The following is a 19,461-nucleotide window of genomic DNA, read 5'->3' as shown; positions in this document are numbered from 1 at the left end:
ATAAGAGTAAAATATTACATCAAAGCACACATTCAATAACTACATAATACTCCAAATTACTAACTATCTATAACCGGAGAAAGCAATCAATAATAAATTAATAATCATTAAAAAGGTTAACTCTAATTAATCCAAATTACTTTGAAATTCACATGCAATAATAAATCGTATTGATGCATCGATGAGAATTGTGTTTCGGAATATTTGGTGTCTACACTTGTATGAGATGCTTGTGTTCCTTGTGCTTGTTCTAATACTTTTTACCCAAACTTAATTGTTTTTTTGTTACATACATACATAGAATAAAATGATTGTTACTATCACAAGAAACTCAAACTTAAAATTGAAAAACGAAAATGGCACTCAGAATGAGTAGGAGGATTGTTTTTTAATCACAAAAAACATCATATGACAATAAAATCAATCATCACAGTGCCAGATATAATATAACTTAGATAAATTCAAAACAATTTTTTTTTTTAAAAAAAATAATAGAAAAATTATGAAAAATAATCGAAAGGGAAGAGTGGATAAAATCCTCTCAGACAAATGCCTCGTTTTGTCCTCATAATTGTTTTGAATGGAAATTACATCGGACTCGTCATCATTATAATCATCACCGAGAATACTACAATCTTCCTTCGATTCATTCATAAAACAATAAACTAAGACAAAACATTGATAAAATTGAGAAATAACTAATAACTTAATAAAAAAAATCAAAAAGCAAAGAAAGGAAACGGTGATTATGCTTTTGATCAGGAGTAGAAGAATGAAAGTGAAGAGTGACTAATCCTGGTTTTGTTTTTATAGGGTTTGTGAGAGAGGCGATTTAGGGTTTTAATTCAGTTATTAGGGTTTGAATGAATGGGCCTCGTACGTACAACATTCACTAATCCCTTTGTTGTGTTTCAATTTATAATTTTCTACTTCATACTCCCATATCTGTCTCTATACTCCCACATTTATTCTTCTCAATCTCTATTTTTCCCATCATATTTTTTCACAATAAATATCTATAACAATAATTCTTGCAATTTTAAAAAGTTTAACTGATCGATCGTGCGGTAAGTAAAATATGTAGCGACGTAATTCGATAATTAGGAATTAATATATCTATAACAATTCTTGAAATTACTGATTATCAAGTTCTCCTTTAACTCAACCCATGCTTAGATGAGATGGTGGGGTCTCTTCTAACTTAACCAATGTTTCGAGTTCGATCACTTGCCGCCTATTTGGGTCTCACATGGCTCGAGGGAGTTAATCTCATGTTCTTCCGAATGATTCGTCGTTCTTTGGTGAAGCTCATTAATCACTTAAGTTCAATCATTTAGTTGAATTTTTCATATTTTATAAATCCAAAATATTAAAATTTTCATAATTGTGTATCAAAAAATTTATTTTATTTATTTTTAAAAATAAATTACTTGGCATATAATTCAAGACTTATCAAAAATTGAAGAATTATGAATAATGTTTTTTCATCCCATTCTACTGCATGTATTCAATTTTTTAAAAATAAAATAGTAGAATTACTTTTATATTGGGATGGATGAGTAGTTTAATTGATTTGAACTAAAAATTAAAACGAATCCCGGAGGCCTCAAATTCAACTCCGAACAAAAACGAAAAAAATATGAATCAAACAAATTAACAATTAATATTAGTCGTTTACAAAATTAACTTTATTATAAGGACTACTGAGGGATACTCAAGAGAAATTTTTGGGCCTAAAAACATCGTTGCGAAGTATATGAAATTTTTTTCACTCCCACTCATATAATTGTACTTTCACCACTAAAAATTACTCAATGTTCGAATTTTATTGCATTTAATATTTAACTTTTTACACTTTATTTTTCACCTTTTCCGGAACAAGGCAGAGTTCACACCTTTACAACAAGTACTGTTCTGATATGTTAAAGTGTTCTAGTTTGACGATGATGTCTAAGCGTGCCACCTCTCCAAAAATGCAGATAAAATATGAAAATTTACCATCTTCAAATTGTGTTGTCCAAAAGTTGGAGTACACTTTCAACTTTCTATGTTTGTTTTTTTTAAATGTGGGGTGGCATGAATAGTAATAGTGGAATTTGATCTAATTAATTAAGGAACTTTTAATATAGATAAATCATTCAGAAGAATACACGTTCAAATCTTCACTACAATTTTTTTAATCAGATATTATTTATCGTTTGAATTCTAAATTTATCGAGTCCGTCTCTCCTGAGAATCATAGTTATGAGTTAAGACCAAAAAAATGTGGGTGGGGAAAGTTGCTCTCGCTCCCTTTTGTATCCTCTCCCCTCCCCAAACATCAAAGTATAGTACGTATATGATATATAATTTTCTTTTTGCTTCTTTAACTATGGGAAACATGTAGGAAAACACAGTGATGATGTATTTATTCACCACTATGACTCTATGAGAAGGTAATATGGAGTAACCAGTAACTTGTTCAAAATAAGATTAAATAATTGATAATTGAGTTGTCTTTATTGCAAGCAATCAATTGTCTGCACTATAATACTAATAGATACAGGACAGAGTGATATCAGTCGAGCTCCATCTGTGGTACTTCCTCTTCACAATATATGGCAAATAATTTTAAGTTTTGATTTGAGGTACTTTTGCATGACCTTGTGCTCAACCATAAACGTTGAGTTTTAAATGTGATGCATGTTGGAATTCACTTGTATGGTCGCTCTTAAACACAATGTGCATGATCTCTTGGCTACAATCTCATGATCCAACAGTGATATTAGAGTCGATTGTTTGACGAAAGGTTCGACTAATTACTCCTTGTATTTAAAGTCTTCTTGTCAAATGTGATCAAATGGTGTGCCCCGTTGAGTGCAACGCCGGTGCAATTGTATAGATGAAAAAAACTTCCGCTTGGGGGGAAGCATATATGATTTAATGATTCACACTTGAGGGGAGGGTTGTTGTGGTAAGTGTGAGATGAGTTAAGTCTCACGTTGTTTAGAAAAGTGGAGATTAAACATTTTATAAGTGTGGTGACCCATAAACCTAATGTCTTAAAGTTTTAGGTAAATTTGTAGTGTCCAACTCACTTGAATGATTGTTCTTTAACCCAATTCGACTGACTCCATGTATTGAAAGTTTTCATGACAAAGGTAGGTAGGGTGTTCTGTTGTATAGTTGCTCTTAAGTTCAATGTGGATGATTCTCCGATTATACGAGAGTGTCTCTTTTAATATTTTATTTTATTTTTACATGGAAGAGGGCCGAAGTCCATAGAGTGCCTCTTAATATTTGATCAACTATAAAATGCGATAAGAGCTCACACTTAAATATATAAAAGAAGTGAACTATATATTTAATGTCTTAAAATTTTGGTTGCACCGGAGTCTAGACTCTAGTCTTCCCAACAAAACCATTTAAATTAAAAAAAAAAAAAATCTAAATTAGTGGCCATCATTGTTCACCACCAAGAATTATAGATGCATGCCAACAAATCACTCCAATGGTATGTAAGTCCAGTAAATTGTGAAGCTTCAAATTCATCATATGTGTCATCTATATTCATCTATTTAAATAAGAAAAGAAAGTGTTCTATTCCAGATTATTTTGCTGGAAGCTATATTTGTTATTACTATCATAAAGAAGTAAAGACAATGTGGGACAGAATGGAAAAGATAAACAGAACATCCTAATAATACCTATAAATTCTAATGCTAACTACCAAACAGAATAATTTCCAAAAACAATATATGATGCTAAACATGGTTTTAAATTACAGTCCGCAACTGATATATAAAAAGATTTTAATGTTTCCGAAACGGTATTGAAACCACAGTTTTGACTGCATTGGCCACAATTTCCTGCAATATAAAGATTCGCAACGTAATCACAACCATGACCGCAACCACAATTTAAAACCATCGTCCCAAATGAAATATACTAAATTGAGTAACAAGGGATCATCATTTATTGAGTTATTATCCACACTAATTAACTAAAGAAAACTATTACTATTCCAATTCTCTGCTTCAATCTTGGTGACCAACTTGGGTTCCAACAAAGAGCGAGTTTGAGTCTTGAATAGTAGAAAAACCATTTGATCCATAACTTGCAGGATATTGATTCCTTCTGTATGTAGTTGCAGCTTTTCTCTCAGCTTCAAGGTAATGACCAAGAGAGGGAGCATCATTACCAATCACTGCATCAGTTCTTAGCTTTGAACAAAGTGAAAATAACCAAGGGTTGCACCTTTGATTCTTTTTGTTTTCCTTTGATGAATCCATCACTCTTCCTCTGCTTGATCTCCTTGAGAGTTCGAGGAGGCTGGAAATTCGAATGAGGCTGCCGAGTGTTAAACTCCTATCATGGAAGAATGATCCTGTGGACTGTACAAAGCTATGTCTAATGAGTTAGGTAAAATGTCACATAAATGATGCTACAACAAACAAGTAGAAAAAATATACACTTAGACCAACGAGGAATGTGTCATTGGAAGGGGCTAGACTCAATCGAAAAAAATATTCATATTTAGTATCTGACAGTGTCTCAAGTAGATTACCTCTGGTGGAGGTAACACATGGAGATAAAATATATATACAATTAGCATAAGCGGATAATTTTACATACTAATTAAGGTTCTTTACTTTACCCTTTAAAGTGTATTGCTCAGTTTAGAGTAGACAAATCATCAAACATGATCGCATAAAACAATTTCTGTAAAAACAATAGTTACTAAAGAAACATCAATGAAAAAAGCATTCATAAAATAATCTATGTATGTGGTTTTTATAATACCATTGCTTCTTAAGAATTTTTTTATACATTTGTTATTAGAAGACTTTAACTTTCAAAAAAGCATGATTTGAATAGATAAAAAAAGAAAGAAAAAGAAACCATATACCAACAAAATATATTCTGTCACACAATGATGTGCTAGTCCATGCTTTGGACCCCATTGGAGCCAAGCAATTATGTAGTACATGCCAATGAAGAGAAGTATCTAAAAGAAAACGACATGAATAATATCAAATTTTTATGAGCTTGTTCATGACATGAAGTTTCCTTTTCCTATTCAATGTTGGTTTTGGACTCATTCTAAAGCTACACATCTTCATCAGAGAAATAATGAGAACAAGTACATAGTCCAAAGCTATGGCTATAAGGGTGAAAGTGAAAGCCAGAAAAAGTAAAGTATCTCAGATTTAATACAAGCTGAGTAGGAAATAGGATCACAAACCAAAAAGGGAACATATCAATGTGTTAATGAGATGTGTAACAGTGTCAGAGTCATACTTGAGAGCCATTATTTTGTATCATAAAAGTTTATGGTAAGATATAAACATATATACTGAATTAATGATATTAGACGTATTCTGGTGTCGGACATGCGTCAGTGTCGGACACCTAAACGACACCAGTGTTGGAATATTTTATAATATTCAAATAATATTATGTGGGCAAATATCTTTATATATAATTATATTAGCTATTTATCAATTGAGAGCCTTAATTGATTAAGTGATCAAATAAAGTAAAAGGCTAATTAGATTTCTATTTATAATTAATTAATTAATTGGATATGGGTTCAATATGAGTGGATGTCAGGATGGCCCATTTCGGAATAATGGGAACCCTAATTGGCCATCACACTATATATAGGCTATGGTCCCCAATATACCGGACACACTGCATATTGACTCTTCTCCCCATCTGAAGAGTCCTAAAGGCATAAGGAGTCCTGGTTGAGGAAGAACCACAAGCCAACGGGTGTTCGTCATCCGATTCTGTTTCAGGTCAGTTCATCAAGTGGATTCATCTATCCAGGTATTCCTATAATCTTTGATAAATCAACATGTCGTAGATCCTGTTTTATATACATGCTCATATGTTTATTTGGCTTCCGCACTAAAGTAAGATTATGGATTTAATCTTTATTGTTGAGCATGTTTTATACGATGAATTAGTAAATTAATTCTAACAAGTGGTATCAGAGCAGGTCTTCAATGTTTGATTTATTAAAATTAAAAATTATTTTTGCTAGTAGTTTATCGCAATATATTTTGTGTGCGTTCGGTGATCGATTGAAAATATGTCGTTCGATAAAGATTTGGAATTTTAGTCTGGTTCATGAAGTGATCGTGATATTGGATAAAATATTTTTCTTTCAATGTTAGCTTTTCCGTTTCGTTGACCGCTGACATATATGGGTTATGCACATATATTTATTTGCTACGGACATTTAAAATTGATTTGCAGGAAGTAACATAAGGTTTAATTGATGTCTATCAATTGGTTAAACTTCCTAAAGCTTGTTTTTATAAACTACTAGAACAATTGCAGGCTTATTTAAATTTTGGATTTGGCGTTTGTTTGTTACGGTGTGCATATATATTGTAACTTAAGTTTTCTTTTCATGCTTGCTAAACATAAGAATCGCTGCGTTAGCGATGGTTGGCATACTGTTTTCTTCGTTTGTGCTTCAATTGGCTATTGAAGAAATAAAGTTAGAATTTGTTTGTACCATACACGATTGTTTGGCAATTTTATTTTTATTTAATTTGGGAGTTATAATAAATAAAAATAAAATTACTTTTGAATCATGATTGATATTTGGGAGTTATAATATCAGGATAAAATCACTTTTGTAAAGACTATGATTTGGTTTTCCTTATTTATAAAGTTTGATTATTTTCTAAAAATAAGGATAAGGATTTAGAATTGATTTTGGTGATTCAGTTTTGAAATCAAATCTCTCAGATGATTCAGTTTGTCGCCTAAAATAGGGCATTGGACTTAGATTTGGAATTATATAATTGATTCACAAATTATTTTTGTACTTAAAAGATTGTTTTGAGATATAAGTCAACCACATCTTCTATATTTGGTTTTGTTCTCATATACAGTTATGTTTTCAGTTAATCAGCCAAGTCTCTCTCATTTAATTAAATTATGATAAAAACTTTACGGTTAAAATTAAATTTCAGCTGTGTTGAATATTGAAATTATGGTTTGGTACAAAGGTTTTAGAGACTCGGTTGATATGAAATTTTGAGAAATAAGGCATATGAAGATTTGGTAAATATATATTTGGGTATTATAGAAAGTAATAAGGATTCTCAAAATATTTTAATCAAATTTGGTGTGTACGGAAATTAAAGTTTTGATTCTTTAATATTTTTTTTGGGAAATATTGATTCTATAATTATTTGTTTAATTATAGATATATAAAGTTTTTGGTTTCCTTCTATTTTGGAAAATACAGTTATAGAATTCTATTTATTTATTTAAAGAATCATTGAGTACATGTGAATCAATTGTGGCATGAATATTCTTTGATATGTATAAAGATTTAATTTAATTTTAAATTAAATATTTGATTTATAGCATGATTATGATGTTTGAGTTTATTGTTATAAGTTTCTACAATAATTTTCTTTTATCATGCTCTTTGGATATATTTCATGCTAATTTAGGTTGCTTGTGAGTTTGTTCTCACACTAAGGGATGTCTTTTAATCTTGTGATTATCAGGTGACATCATAAGGAAAATGCCTACATTTTGGGAGTAGTGCCTTGTAAATTTAAGATTTTTCCCATTTGATTTAATAAATTGTCAGGTGATTTTGACTGTCTTGGTTGAAACAACAAGTTGCAAAAGTAACCTCTGTTGCGTAGATTTGATTCAGTTAGAATCACATAAGGATGTATAAAATTATTCATGCAAACTATTTTGGTCTACCAAAAGGTAGACACAGTTCGGGCGAATAATTACATACATATATATTCAATTTATTAAATTGTCTAGTAATTTTGATTGAGTTTGTCGAAGCAAAAAGTTGCCTAAAGCAACCTCCGGTGCGTAGACTAGATTCAATTGAAATTATAATAGATGTAGTATGAGATTATTCATGCGAGCTGTTACAGTCGGCCAAAAGGAAGACGTGCAGTTTGGCCGAATAATATACATACCTGTGATGGTAAATGTGTGGTAATTATTAAGTTTATCCATGTGGGTAATGGTTGGTGTCAAAGGCGCACATTATCTGACAGGACTTATTACCAACATTTGATCATTACATTGAGAGTACCGCTTGCAGTTAATTTTTACAATCAAAGATTGGGGATTAATGGTGCGCTTGGTATCTTGTTTGTCTTATAATTTACAAATAAAGAAGTGTATGTCTCTATATTAATTAATTGACGTGCCTAATAAAGTCGTGTTAGTGTAGATCCATACAAGTATTTAGTGGATTGCATTCACACTTATAATGATAAACATGTGACGATTATAAGGATTTATTATTTTTTAATATTGATCGTCAGTGTTTGATCATTGTCATGAAATACCACTAGCAATTGATGTTGTTTTTGAAGGGCTTGACATCAATGGTGCATTAGGTATTTTGGTGAGTAATTTTTTAGTTCTCTATAAACTAATATAGTTTATGTATCTGCAAAATCATGTTAGAATTATAATTCTTAAAATTCTAGCGCTTAGAAATAAAGGAAGAGCATTGTGTTCTTGGATCTAAACTTATGTCAAGATGGAAAAACTCAAATTCTCTCACTATTCGGTAACTTTAAAGTGAGACTCAAGTATAAAAGGCGAGTATACTCCGAATGACATAGTTCATGATCATAAAGTTTTGAATTTCAGAGACATTTGAGGTATTATTTAAGATGACATAATTTTTTGTCATGTTTTCTTTGCTTAAATTAAAGTGCTTCTAAAGCAATAAAGCGAAAAATAAGCTCTCGTCGGAGAGATAATATTTCATTCGGATTATTAAGCAAAGAAAATCTCAAGAGCACATTAGGTAACTATTTAATCTTGATAAAGCGATATAATTTTGACAATCAAGTTATCTTGTCGAAAATTTAGCATATAGTGTTCTATTTGCACAATTAGTCTTATAACTATTAAAGTTAGAAATGATTCTTTAATAGAATCATTTCATAAAGTGTGCAATAAAGAAATAGTTGAAGCAAGAGAAAATAAACTAGTGCTCATTATGTAAATACCTCAAAGGATAAAGGCAAATAAAGAATAATAAATTTGATCTAAACTGACAAATTTTCAATGATGTTGAAAGACACATCAATCTGGCGAGGAAATAAGTCGATCGGTGAAGATTGATGGTTTTTCAACTATTTGTTAGATTGTTGTTACTAACTTATATTTGTATTTAAAAGACAATTTGGTGAATCATTAATTGAATGAAGTTTTGTTTTATTGTTATAAATTCTTGATTATTATTTTAAATCGAGAGATTCAATTTGTCTTTCAAATACAAATATTATTATAGTCAATTCAGTTATGACTTGTGACAATCTAGAATTGTTGAAAATTTTGAGAAATATAAACTTCGGTCCCATGTTAATGAACATTATGAGGCGGAAATTGCAAAGTCTCTTGAAGATATTGAGTTTGGGGGAGAGATATGGTAAAAGAAGAAAATTGAGTGAGGAAGAATTGGTTCTAAATCAATTCATATAGTTACTATTTATATAGTAAATTTGGGTTCTCATAAGGATATTAGTGTTCTTTCTCTCAATTAAGTTAAGAGATTAATTCATGAAGATCAAACTCAATACCTTCAAGAATTAAAGCATCAAGTGTCATAAAGTATTGACTGAAAAGAGAAATCATATTCGTTTTATTTTGAAAACTCTATTAGGACAGTCACGACACTTGTTATTTATTATAATTTTTTGTAGCTAAATAATATGGATATCAAGATAGTGTTTTTAATGGCAACATTAAGAAACACAATAAAGTGCAATCAGATGAAACTTTATGTCAATAGGCACAAAGTAGATAACGTGCAAACAAAAGAAATCCATTTATTTGTTAAGAAAGTTGTCTCATTATTGGTACCACAAAAGTCTCATAAGGTGATTGTCTCATTTGGTTTTGAGATATATATTATGGAGAGTTGTGGATTATACAGGTTCAGTGGGAGTATGTTTATATTCTAAATTTAATGTGTCGAATTTATTTTATTTAGTCAACATTGATATATTGTGTGAAACCAAGAAATCACTAACAAAAGTTTAGTGACAAAAGATCTTGGGCACATCTCTTTTGTATTAGGCATTTTGATACTTAGATTTCTCAATGTATCATTCGGTTATCACAAAAGAGTTGTATCAATAAAGTTGAAAGTAAATTCGACATGAAAGTCAATAAACTAAGGAATTGCCTTAATTATAAAGGGAGACTATCTAGTCTCAATCATTGTTCAAAAGAAAAATCTGGAAATTTAGAAAATAAAGTATTTTCATATATGCTTCAGCTTTGAGAAACTTATGTACGATCTTACTTATACGCATTCGGAAATAGTGTATATAATAAGATCATTTGGCAGATACTTGAGCAATTCTAAATTTGAATTGTTGAAATGTGGCAACCATAAGGATTGTTATAGAGAACAATAATTTGTGCTCACATATCGGAGATTGAATAAATTGGAGATCATCAGTATGTTTGACTCTGATAATTTTGGATGTCTATTTATAATGGACTACTAACTCAAGAAATGACTGTAAATATTTATGTCACTTGGTTGCATAAAGTAAAAGGTTTTGAAAGACAAGTTATATCTTGACATAAGTTAGTCGGATAATGTTTCAACAATTATTTTATAAAGTTTGTTGACTTGTTAGTTGTTGTTGAATGATAGAACATATGGAGATAAAGTTTATGCTAGCTGACTCACTAATCAAAGACTTGACACTTAAGGTCTTTCATTCGATTGTTGTCACTAAGGATGTCTTGGATTAGTGGGAGTCTCTCATTCGTTATGTTCTTACTTTGGTTTTTGATATTGATACAGATTTTGTTAAGGTTTTCTGCAGAAATAAAGTTTGAGGTTATTATAGTTAATAACCGGTTCTGTATCTTTTGTGCAAATATTGAATTTGCAAACTTCAGTTTGATCTCACTAAAGTTTTCAGTTGGACCAGTTGGAAATAGGCATGATTTAGAGATCACATTGCATGAAATTTCCATGCCACTCATCCATATCAGATCTATGTCGTCAAGTACATTGATGTGGTGGTCGTCGGGGTTCCGTCACGTTATACGTCAGTGACGACAGCCGCGGTGGTCCCATTATTGGTGTATGAGATGGACCAGATTGTAAAGTTGAAATCTAAAGATAAATAGCATTCGGATGCGCGCCTAAGGAACAATGATATAATTATAACGATATGTAGCCCAAGTGGGAGATTGTTGGAATATTTTATAATATTCAAATAATATTATGTGGGCAAATATCTTTATATATAATTATATTAGCTATTTATCAATTGAGAGCCTTAATTGATTAAGTGATCAAATAAAGTAAAAGGCTAATTAGATTTCTATTTATAATTAATTAATTAATTGGATATGGGTTCAATATGAGTGGATGTCAGGATGGCCCATTTCGGAATAATGGGAACCCTAATTGGCCATCACACTATATATAGGCTATGGTCCCCAATATACCGGACACACTGCATATTGACTCTTCTCCCCATCTGAAGAGTCCTAAAGGCATAAGGAGTCCTGGTTGAGGAAGAACCACAAGCCAACGGGTGTTCGTCATCCGATTCTGTTTCAGGTCAGTTCATCAAGTGGATTCATCTATCCAGGTATTCCTATAATCTTTGATAAATCAACATGTCGTAGATCCTGTTTTATATACATGCTCATATGTTTATTTGGCTTCCGCACTAAAGTAAGATTATGGATTTAATCTTTATTGTTGAGCATGTTTTACATCGAATCGTGTCATTTTCCTAAATTATTATCGGGTGTCAACGTGTGAGTGTCTGTGTCGTGTCTGATGTTTGTATATGTGTTCATGCTTCATAGGTGACATACATACAAAATAAGTATATGAGAAACTCTCTCTTTCTTTCTGACTATAATCATTTTAATAAATATCAATATATACTCAGAACATTTAAAAAGTTAGTATCATCATTGCAATTGCAATGAAAGTATAAAATGAAAAATATATTAACAAGTTGCAAGAAAGGTCTTAGTCATAGGGGAGAAAAAAAACAGGAAGCAATGATCAATTTTTATAAACCGAATCGGAGATGTAACCGGCCGGTAAGACTTTCAGATTATGGTTCAATTGATTCAATCACAATTTAATTGAATAAGAAATGAATAAATAAATAACAAAAAAAATGCAAAAAATTAAAAACAGAACGAACTGCGAATAGTTCAATCCAATTCAATAAAACTAAGATACTATCAGAATCAAACCAACAAATAAACTGATTAGTTCTCGGTTCAACAGATTGAATGTATGGTTCAGTCCGATTTTTAAAACATCGGCCGTACCTAATCACTGGTGATTTGGCATCAAACAAACAAAGTGGTCAAAATGTCAAATCACACACAAATACACAAGACACATGTTTTTTTTCTCATTTCTTGAATAAAGAAAAGTACAAACCTGAGTATCAAGATCTGATGAAGAATAAGTTGAATGTGTTGGAGAACCAGAAAGCAAAGTGCTAAATGAAACTGATCCAGAAAAATCACCATTTCTCATCACACCAATTCTAGAATTCAATAATCTCAATCCTAATGGCCACCCTTCTTCCTGAAAAATCCCCAAAACCAACCCAAATATCAACAAAAACACAAAACAAAACCAAAATCTTATAAATATGCTAAAATAAACAAACCCCTCAAAATGAATCAATAAAAATATTCAAACTTTATGCAATAACTTCAATAACAAATCAACATGTATGTATGTTCCTCACAGACACTCATCAGATTAGACGTGTTTCAATGTCGACGTGTCGGTGTCAGTGTCTGTGCTTCATTCCTCCACAATCACATTGTCTTGTGTATTTGTGTGTGTGTGTGTGTGTGTGTGTGTGTGTGAGAGAGAGAGAGAGAGAGAGAGAGAGAGAGAGAGAGAGAGAGAGTACCTGTTGAGCCATAACTGTCTTTTCTGAACAAAATGGAGTGACTTTTTTGAGTTGAAATGTGAAATGAAATACTATGAAACTTGAATCAGAGAAGTCACTTCAGACAGAGAAGTTTCATCTTCAAGATTATGTAGTACCTTGTAACCAAAAAACAATACTTTAAAAAGGTTGAAATTAACAATAACTATCAACATTTAACATAAAATGGTAAGGACATAAATTTGACATATTTTCTTCTTTTGGGTCAAATATGAGCTTGACATTTAAACAAACAGAAAAAAGACACTTGAGATTTTCTTTGTCTCTAAACAGAAGCATTTAAAGTGCATTAAATCATTAACATTGGATTTGATTTGAGAGAGAGAGTGAGAAAGTGATAATGTGAGAGTGACTTGTTACTTACCAAGTGAGTGAAGAATCTCTAGTTTTTTATTTGGAGACAATCACAGAACAGAAGATGATATATGGTTTGGAATATTTTGGTCCAAGTTACAAAGTTGAGAGAGAGGGTCAAAAAGATTGGAACTTGAATAAAAAAAGTGTAGGAGCAAGTGACATTTTTTTGTTTTAATAATATACTTTCTGATTCATTTTATTTTATTTTATTTTATTTTATTTAGAGGATGGGATAAGTTCCAAATAAAAAAAAAGAAGAACTCTATAGAGTTACCACATCGAGTATATCAAAGTGTACAATATACTACCTCCGGTCCTTTTTATAAGGAACACTTAGGGCAAAATGTGATTCCTTGGTCTGTGTGATTTAATGTTAAATGTGATTCCTTGGTCTGTGTGATTTTTTCAAATTGTTCCTTATAAAAAGGACCGGAGGGAGTAGTACTTAAGTCATGAGGCTCTTCCACCTATTGAATTAGTCTATTGGATTGAACTTTCGCCATATACTTAAGTTTCTAAGGGCCCGTTTGGTGCACAGGATAGGATAATGATAGGATAGGATATAAAACAGGATAAGGATAGGATAGGATATCAGCAGGATAATAGTTATCCTCATTTATCCTATCTTGTGTTTGGTGCACACAGGATAACAAACATGATAACTAATATATCATGTTTTTAATACATATTTGCTCATAATAATATGATAAGATATATAAATTATTTAAATGACAAAATTACCCTTGTAAATCAATTGTTATTTTTAAAAAATTATTTTGTCATACTTTGAATTTTTTAAATAAAAAATATAAACAAGTAATCAAATAACTTTATATAGTTTTAAATAAAAAACATGATAAAATAATAAAGTTTAATTTTTTATATTAATCATGATCAAATAAATAACCCAATGATATATACATGTTAGATGAGCTAAATAAATATATGATATATCTCATACGTAAATAATAAAAATACCATTGCAAAATAATTATATTTAATTTCTTATAAAATTTAAATTAATATCCATATTTTACGATTTTTTAATAATTAGATTACTTTAAAATATTGTAATTTTAGTATAATTTTGATTTTTCTAGATTATGTAAATTACAAAATTACCCTTGTGAGAAAATCACATGTATATTTAAAAATTAATTATTTTATTATTAATTTACTATCAAATTATTTTATTATTTATATTTTATTAATTTTCATTATTTTATTTTAAAATATATTTTATAGAATAAATCAGTAAAAAAAATAATTTATCCTATCCTGCTGGTAACCCAGCTCAAATTCAGGATAAGAATTTTAACTAGAGAGGCAGGATATGATAAGCTACATGATTAACTTATCATATCCTGCTGTGTCACCAAACACTGGACTGAAACAGGATATGATACAGTTATCCTATCCTGTCTCTTATCCTGTGCACCAAACGGGCCCTAACGGTGAGCGACAAAACTTTCCGCCTAACTTATGATTATGAGTCACATTTGTAATCTAATGTTGCTATACTTAGCTTTTTGAACGATATGAAAAATCTTCACTTCTCACTCTTTGTTGTACCATTGTTGCTAAATATTTTCCATATTTCAATAAGGATGATCAGAAGAGCATTCTTTCAAAGATAAAGATAAGGTGGATTACAACCATCTAATCATAATTAATGATTAATTTACGCACATTCTTAATCTCTTTTATTTAATTTAATATAATAGAGTTACACTCTAATAATGTTTCCAATATCTTCGATAATTGTTTTGTTCAATAGTTACATGTCATTGTGAAATATTGTTTGTATTTTTAAATTGTTTTATAGTTGATACCTTACTCGCCAAATTTATTTTTGAATACTTTATTTATGTTGTAGACATCAATTACCAAGTCTATAATTGAAATCCATACATCACCTATCACCTAAACTAATAGTATGTCATTAGAAATCTCATTCTGATATAGATGGAGGAAAATAAAGAATTCCACCGCCCTTATGTAATGAAAAATATATTAACAAGAAATCTCATGTAAAATTCTGCTTCAAACTTGTTAATATATTTTTGATTAGAAATCTCATTCTGTTTACTCTTAGTCTATTTATGTTTTTGGTTACCATGATATTGGTACGAAGTTTCCACTACCGTAAGCGATGATTAATCTCCGTCGGGGAAAACAAGGTGGGTTCTCCCCTCCCAACCGAATTTTCTCCATACGCATAAGTCAGGAATCGAACCCCTGACCACATACTTAAGGGGACCAAGACCCTTACCATTTGGACCAATTCATTGTTCTTCACACTTACATATTGGTACTATTCTTTGTTATTCTCTCATATTCTTAACACTTACATTTAGTCCTTCTATTAATTATAGAGAAATTGTCTTCTTCACTTAGAGGACTTCACAGTGAACTAAACTAGTTAAACTGATATATTTATTATTTACACGTCTTTTAGGTGTTAATTAATATTCTTTGTCAAAATCAAGAGGGTAAAGCAATGTTTAGGCCTGAAATCAAAAAAAAAAAGAAGCAATGTTTAGGCCCTCAAAAAAGAAAAAAAAACCAAGCGAGATATGTGGATCTCAAAGTTGTAATAGATCGCGCCTGAATATCCATGAGAGGCCCATTAAGTTAAGAAAATGAGGACTATAAAATGAGACTCGATCTTATAAAAAAAAAAAAAATTCTTTTTAGACTCCTCATTATGCTCTAAGGCCGAGGGGTTTCTCTTCTAGAGATTTATAAAATGAGGGCAATATTAGTAAAATTGAATCACATCAAGTAGGAAAGTGATTTGTATATTTTTTTGGTTGTTATTTTTCGTCTGGCTTTTAAAGAAAGAGACCCTGATAATTTAAAGTTTGACTACGAGATAAGAAAAATATGACAAAAAAATATAATAAATATCTTGATACATATAAATATTTTTGGAAACCTAACGCGTTTTAAAATGTCTTTTTTTTTTTTGAGTCACATAGCCTAGTGGCTAGAAATTCAACCTTTTAAGATGGATAAGTAGAGTGTCCGGGGTTCGAACCCTGACTCTCACATATAAAATAATAATATCTCTACCAATTGAGTTAAGCTAACAGACACAAAATGTGTTTAATATATCCCTTATTAGTTATTATATGAGAAACATCACTCATCAGTTGTCCCAAGTTCAATTCATGACACCACTACTTACCTAAAGAAGAAAAGCTTCATCGAACTATACTATGACTCAATGATAGATTAATTCCAACCACACCTCTATGGAATGAAATTCATCAATGTCTAACTTGCTTATAGTTCCATTAGTTATTAATGTACTCCCTCCGTCCCAAATTATAAGGGAAAATAAAAAAATCACACTTATTAAGAAAAAGTAAAACATGAGAATTTGAAGTATGTTTTTGTGGGTTTTCCTTGGAATAAGTTGCATAGGAAGATGTAAAAACAATTTTTATTGGTTGTTGTTTATTGAGAAAATGAGAGAGAGAAGAAATTAAATGCAATTTGCATTTAATTTTATGAAAATAAGGAAAAAACATTCTTGAAAATGATTTTTTCTCTTATAATTTGGGACAAAAAAAATGGCATTTTTTCCCTTATAATTTGGGACGGAGGGAGTATTTAATAAAAGAAACGTAAGCATCTTTACCAAAAAAAAAAAAAAAAGAAACGTAAGCATAGCAATTGTACCAAAAAAGAAACCTATACCAATCTTTAATTTCTTTTTATAAAAGAGTAATAAATAATTGAGAGTTGAGATGTTTGACGAGAAAAAGGAAAACTATACGCTTTTTAGTAATGTTATCGTCACTTTCCTATACGTTAACAAAAATTGCATAAGTTAATATCGTGCATATATAGTCTATCCAAAAAAAAAATATCATGCATATATATTGATACTTTTTCTAGACATGTAAGGCTAAAATTTGCCTCTTTCTTTCTCCATTTGCTTTCTCTAGTTTTTGGGTATTTACATGTAAGAACATATGAAATGCATAATTCGTGATTAGTCGTGTAGTACTAGTATATACGAGTTTTTTTAATGGGTCTTGCTAACGAGTGCCCCCGGGCACTCTTTAAGCATTCCATTTAAAGAAATTTTTTATTCAAAAAGTTAAAACTATAATTTTCAATGCGTTGACTTTACGCATTCCAATAAAATTTCAATAAAAAAGTTACTATTTAAGTGCTTAAAGAGTGCCCCGGGGGCACTATTTAGCATTTGCCTTTTTTAATTTAAATTTTGATATAATAAATGATTATAATTTTTTTTACACATGATTATTTAATTATTACTTAATAAATAAATAATAGATAAATATTGATTTAATACTAACATACATATACCCATAGAATTGTTTTTCTTTAAATATTATTGATAAATTATATATCATGCATGAATAAAAAAATACTTAAGATTTATTCAAGCGTAATTATATTGAATATATATATATATATATATATATATATATATATATATATATATATATATATATATATATATATATTTCTTATTAATATATATTTTAAAAATTAAAAAGTGTGTTGTCCATAAGGTTTCGACTGTGAATGTTGATAAATTACTAGCGAGCAACTTTCACCTGAGTTCGAACCTAAAATCTTGCAATTGCATGTGTACCCTACTTTGTTTTTATAATTTATTTGTATTGTAGTTGTAAATATAGCTCCACCGATAATGTTTGGAATCGAACTTAAAACTTTATAGTTTGTATGTGTGAATTTCGATTTGTCTAGTCAATTCTTCTAGACAAAAAATATCATATATATTCTCTTTTTCTATTTATTTCTTCTTGGTTTTATTTTTCAAAATTCTTATCACGAGTACTATATATAATGAACTTGAAGTTTACTATGTATATTGCGAGAACAAAAGATATAGCGTGTGCTTGGTTCTGCGGCGGAGAGAATTGATTTTGGCAGAATTGATTCTGTAAAATTGATTCTGGCCAAAATTGATTTTAAGCTGAAGTGGTTTATGTTTGGATATATTCATGAAAAAGTGAGTTGAACAAAAAATTTGAGTGTAAAAATCAATTCTAGAATCAGAAGCTACGATTTCTAGCTTCAAGTAGAATCAATTATGGAGGCAGAATCAATTCTACTTTTGAAAAACCAAACAAGTCAGAATCAATTCTACACGTCCAGAATCAATTCTGGATGCTCCAGAATTGAAACCAAACATACACATAATAGATAGAGTTTTAAGATAAAATCATCAACAACAAAAAAATGGCAATGCACATTTCCCAATATTGGGACTTTTATGCACTTCATTGGTCCTAGCTTCGGGTAAGAAACATATGATTATGAACTTTGCACCTTAAGTTTTATTTCTTCTAACATATAATAACATACAATGCAATTAACAAATTTTCTTTAAAAGAAGGTTTGTTTACTTGTACATAATGTTGTTAACATTAAAAAGGTGTTTGAATTTGTGTGTTTTTTTTTTTTTTTTTTTTTTTTTTTTTTTGTAGAAGGACCAACACCAAGTTTGAACCCCTATTGAATGTTTAGGTCATGGGACATGTTTACATTTGGATTGCCGTGATAGGTGCAGAATTCAGGGATTTGATACAGGACTATGTCTTGGAATTATTTGTTGTTGTAAGGAATGATTAAAAGAAATTGCATTATTATAAATACTTATATATTTTAGTTAATAAGATTAAATAAACTAAATAAGAACCTTCTTCCAAAGCTTTTTTTTAATCACTTGAATCACCATCTGTGGGAATCGAACACAACTTCCTTCAAAGCTGAAGTAAAGGAAGCAAGAGATAGAATAATATGCAATTTAGAATTGTAGTCAAAGTGATTTCATTTCAAAGAATATGTACCACATATGTATGTGTAATAAATTTAGTTGATATTCAATAAAAATTACTAGTGTTTTGCAACATCACATTAGTTGATATTCAATAAAAATTATTAGTGTTTTGCAACGTCACAAAAAATGCACGTGGTTCAGTTGATTTTTACTTTTGGATTGATCGTTCGGATATGAACACCCTAAGCAAAACTCCAACTCTTATACTTGTGTACTTAATGACAACATTTTAAAATCAATAGTATGTGATAAAAAAATTGAAATTCTCATCCTAAATTTTAATGTTCA

At 30.1% G+C, this 19,461-nt stretch overlaps 1 protein-coding gene and 1 non-coding gene across 2 annotated transcripts; both read right to left on the bottom strand.

Moving 5' to 3' along the window:
* Positions 1 to 536: 536 nt before the first annotated feature.
* Positions 537 to 625, bottom strand: LOC123893387. Its single transcript, XR_006803486.1, has one exon. It is a non-coding gene; the product is annotated as a small nucleolar RNA SNOR75 (small nucleolar RNA).
* Positions 626 to 3,740: 3,115 nt separating this feature from the next.
* On the bottom strand, positions 3,741 to 13,453 carry LOC123888031 (uncharacterized protein At3g17950-like). Its single transcript, XM_045936980.1, has 4 exons — positions 13,333 to 13,453; positions 12,930 to 13,066; positions 12,443 to 12,592; positions 3,741 to 4,373 (listed from the first exon to the last, which is right to left on the bottom strand). The coding sequence occupies exons 2-4, from the start codon at positions 12,939 to 12,941 to the stop codon at positions 4,017 to 4,019; spliced, it is 519 nt and encodes a 172-aa protein (XP_045792936.1). The 5' UTR covers positions 12,942 to 13,066; positions 13,333 to 13,453; the 3' UTR covers positions 3,741 to 4,016.
* Between the last annotated feature and the right edge of the window lie 6,008 nt (positions 13,454 to 19,461).

Source organism: Trifolium pratense, linkage group LG6 (genome assembly GCF_020283565.1).
Source record: "Trifolium pratense cultivar HEN17-A07 linkage group LG6, ARS_RC_1.1, whole genome shotgun sequence".
NCBI lineage: Eukaryota > Viridiplantae > Streptophyta > Magnoliopsida > Fabales > Fabaceae > Trifolium > Trifolium pratense.
This window is presented reverse-complemented; position numbering and strand designations above follow the sequence as displayed.

Excerpts from the sequence above, each read along its gene's own strand:
- LOC123888031 (XM_045936980.1), bottom strand. Across the intron at positions 4,374-12,442 it reads CATCAGATCTTGATACTCAG|TCCACAGGATCATTCTTCCA; the intron begins GTTTGTACTTTT and ends AGCTTTGTACAG.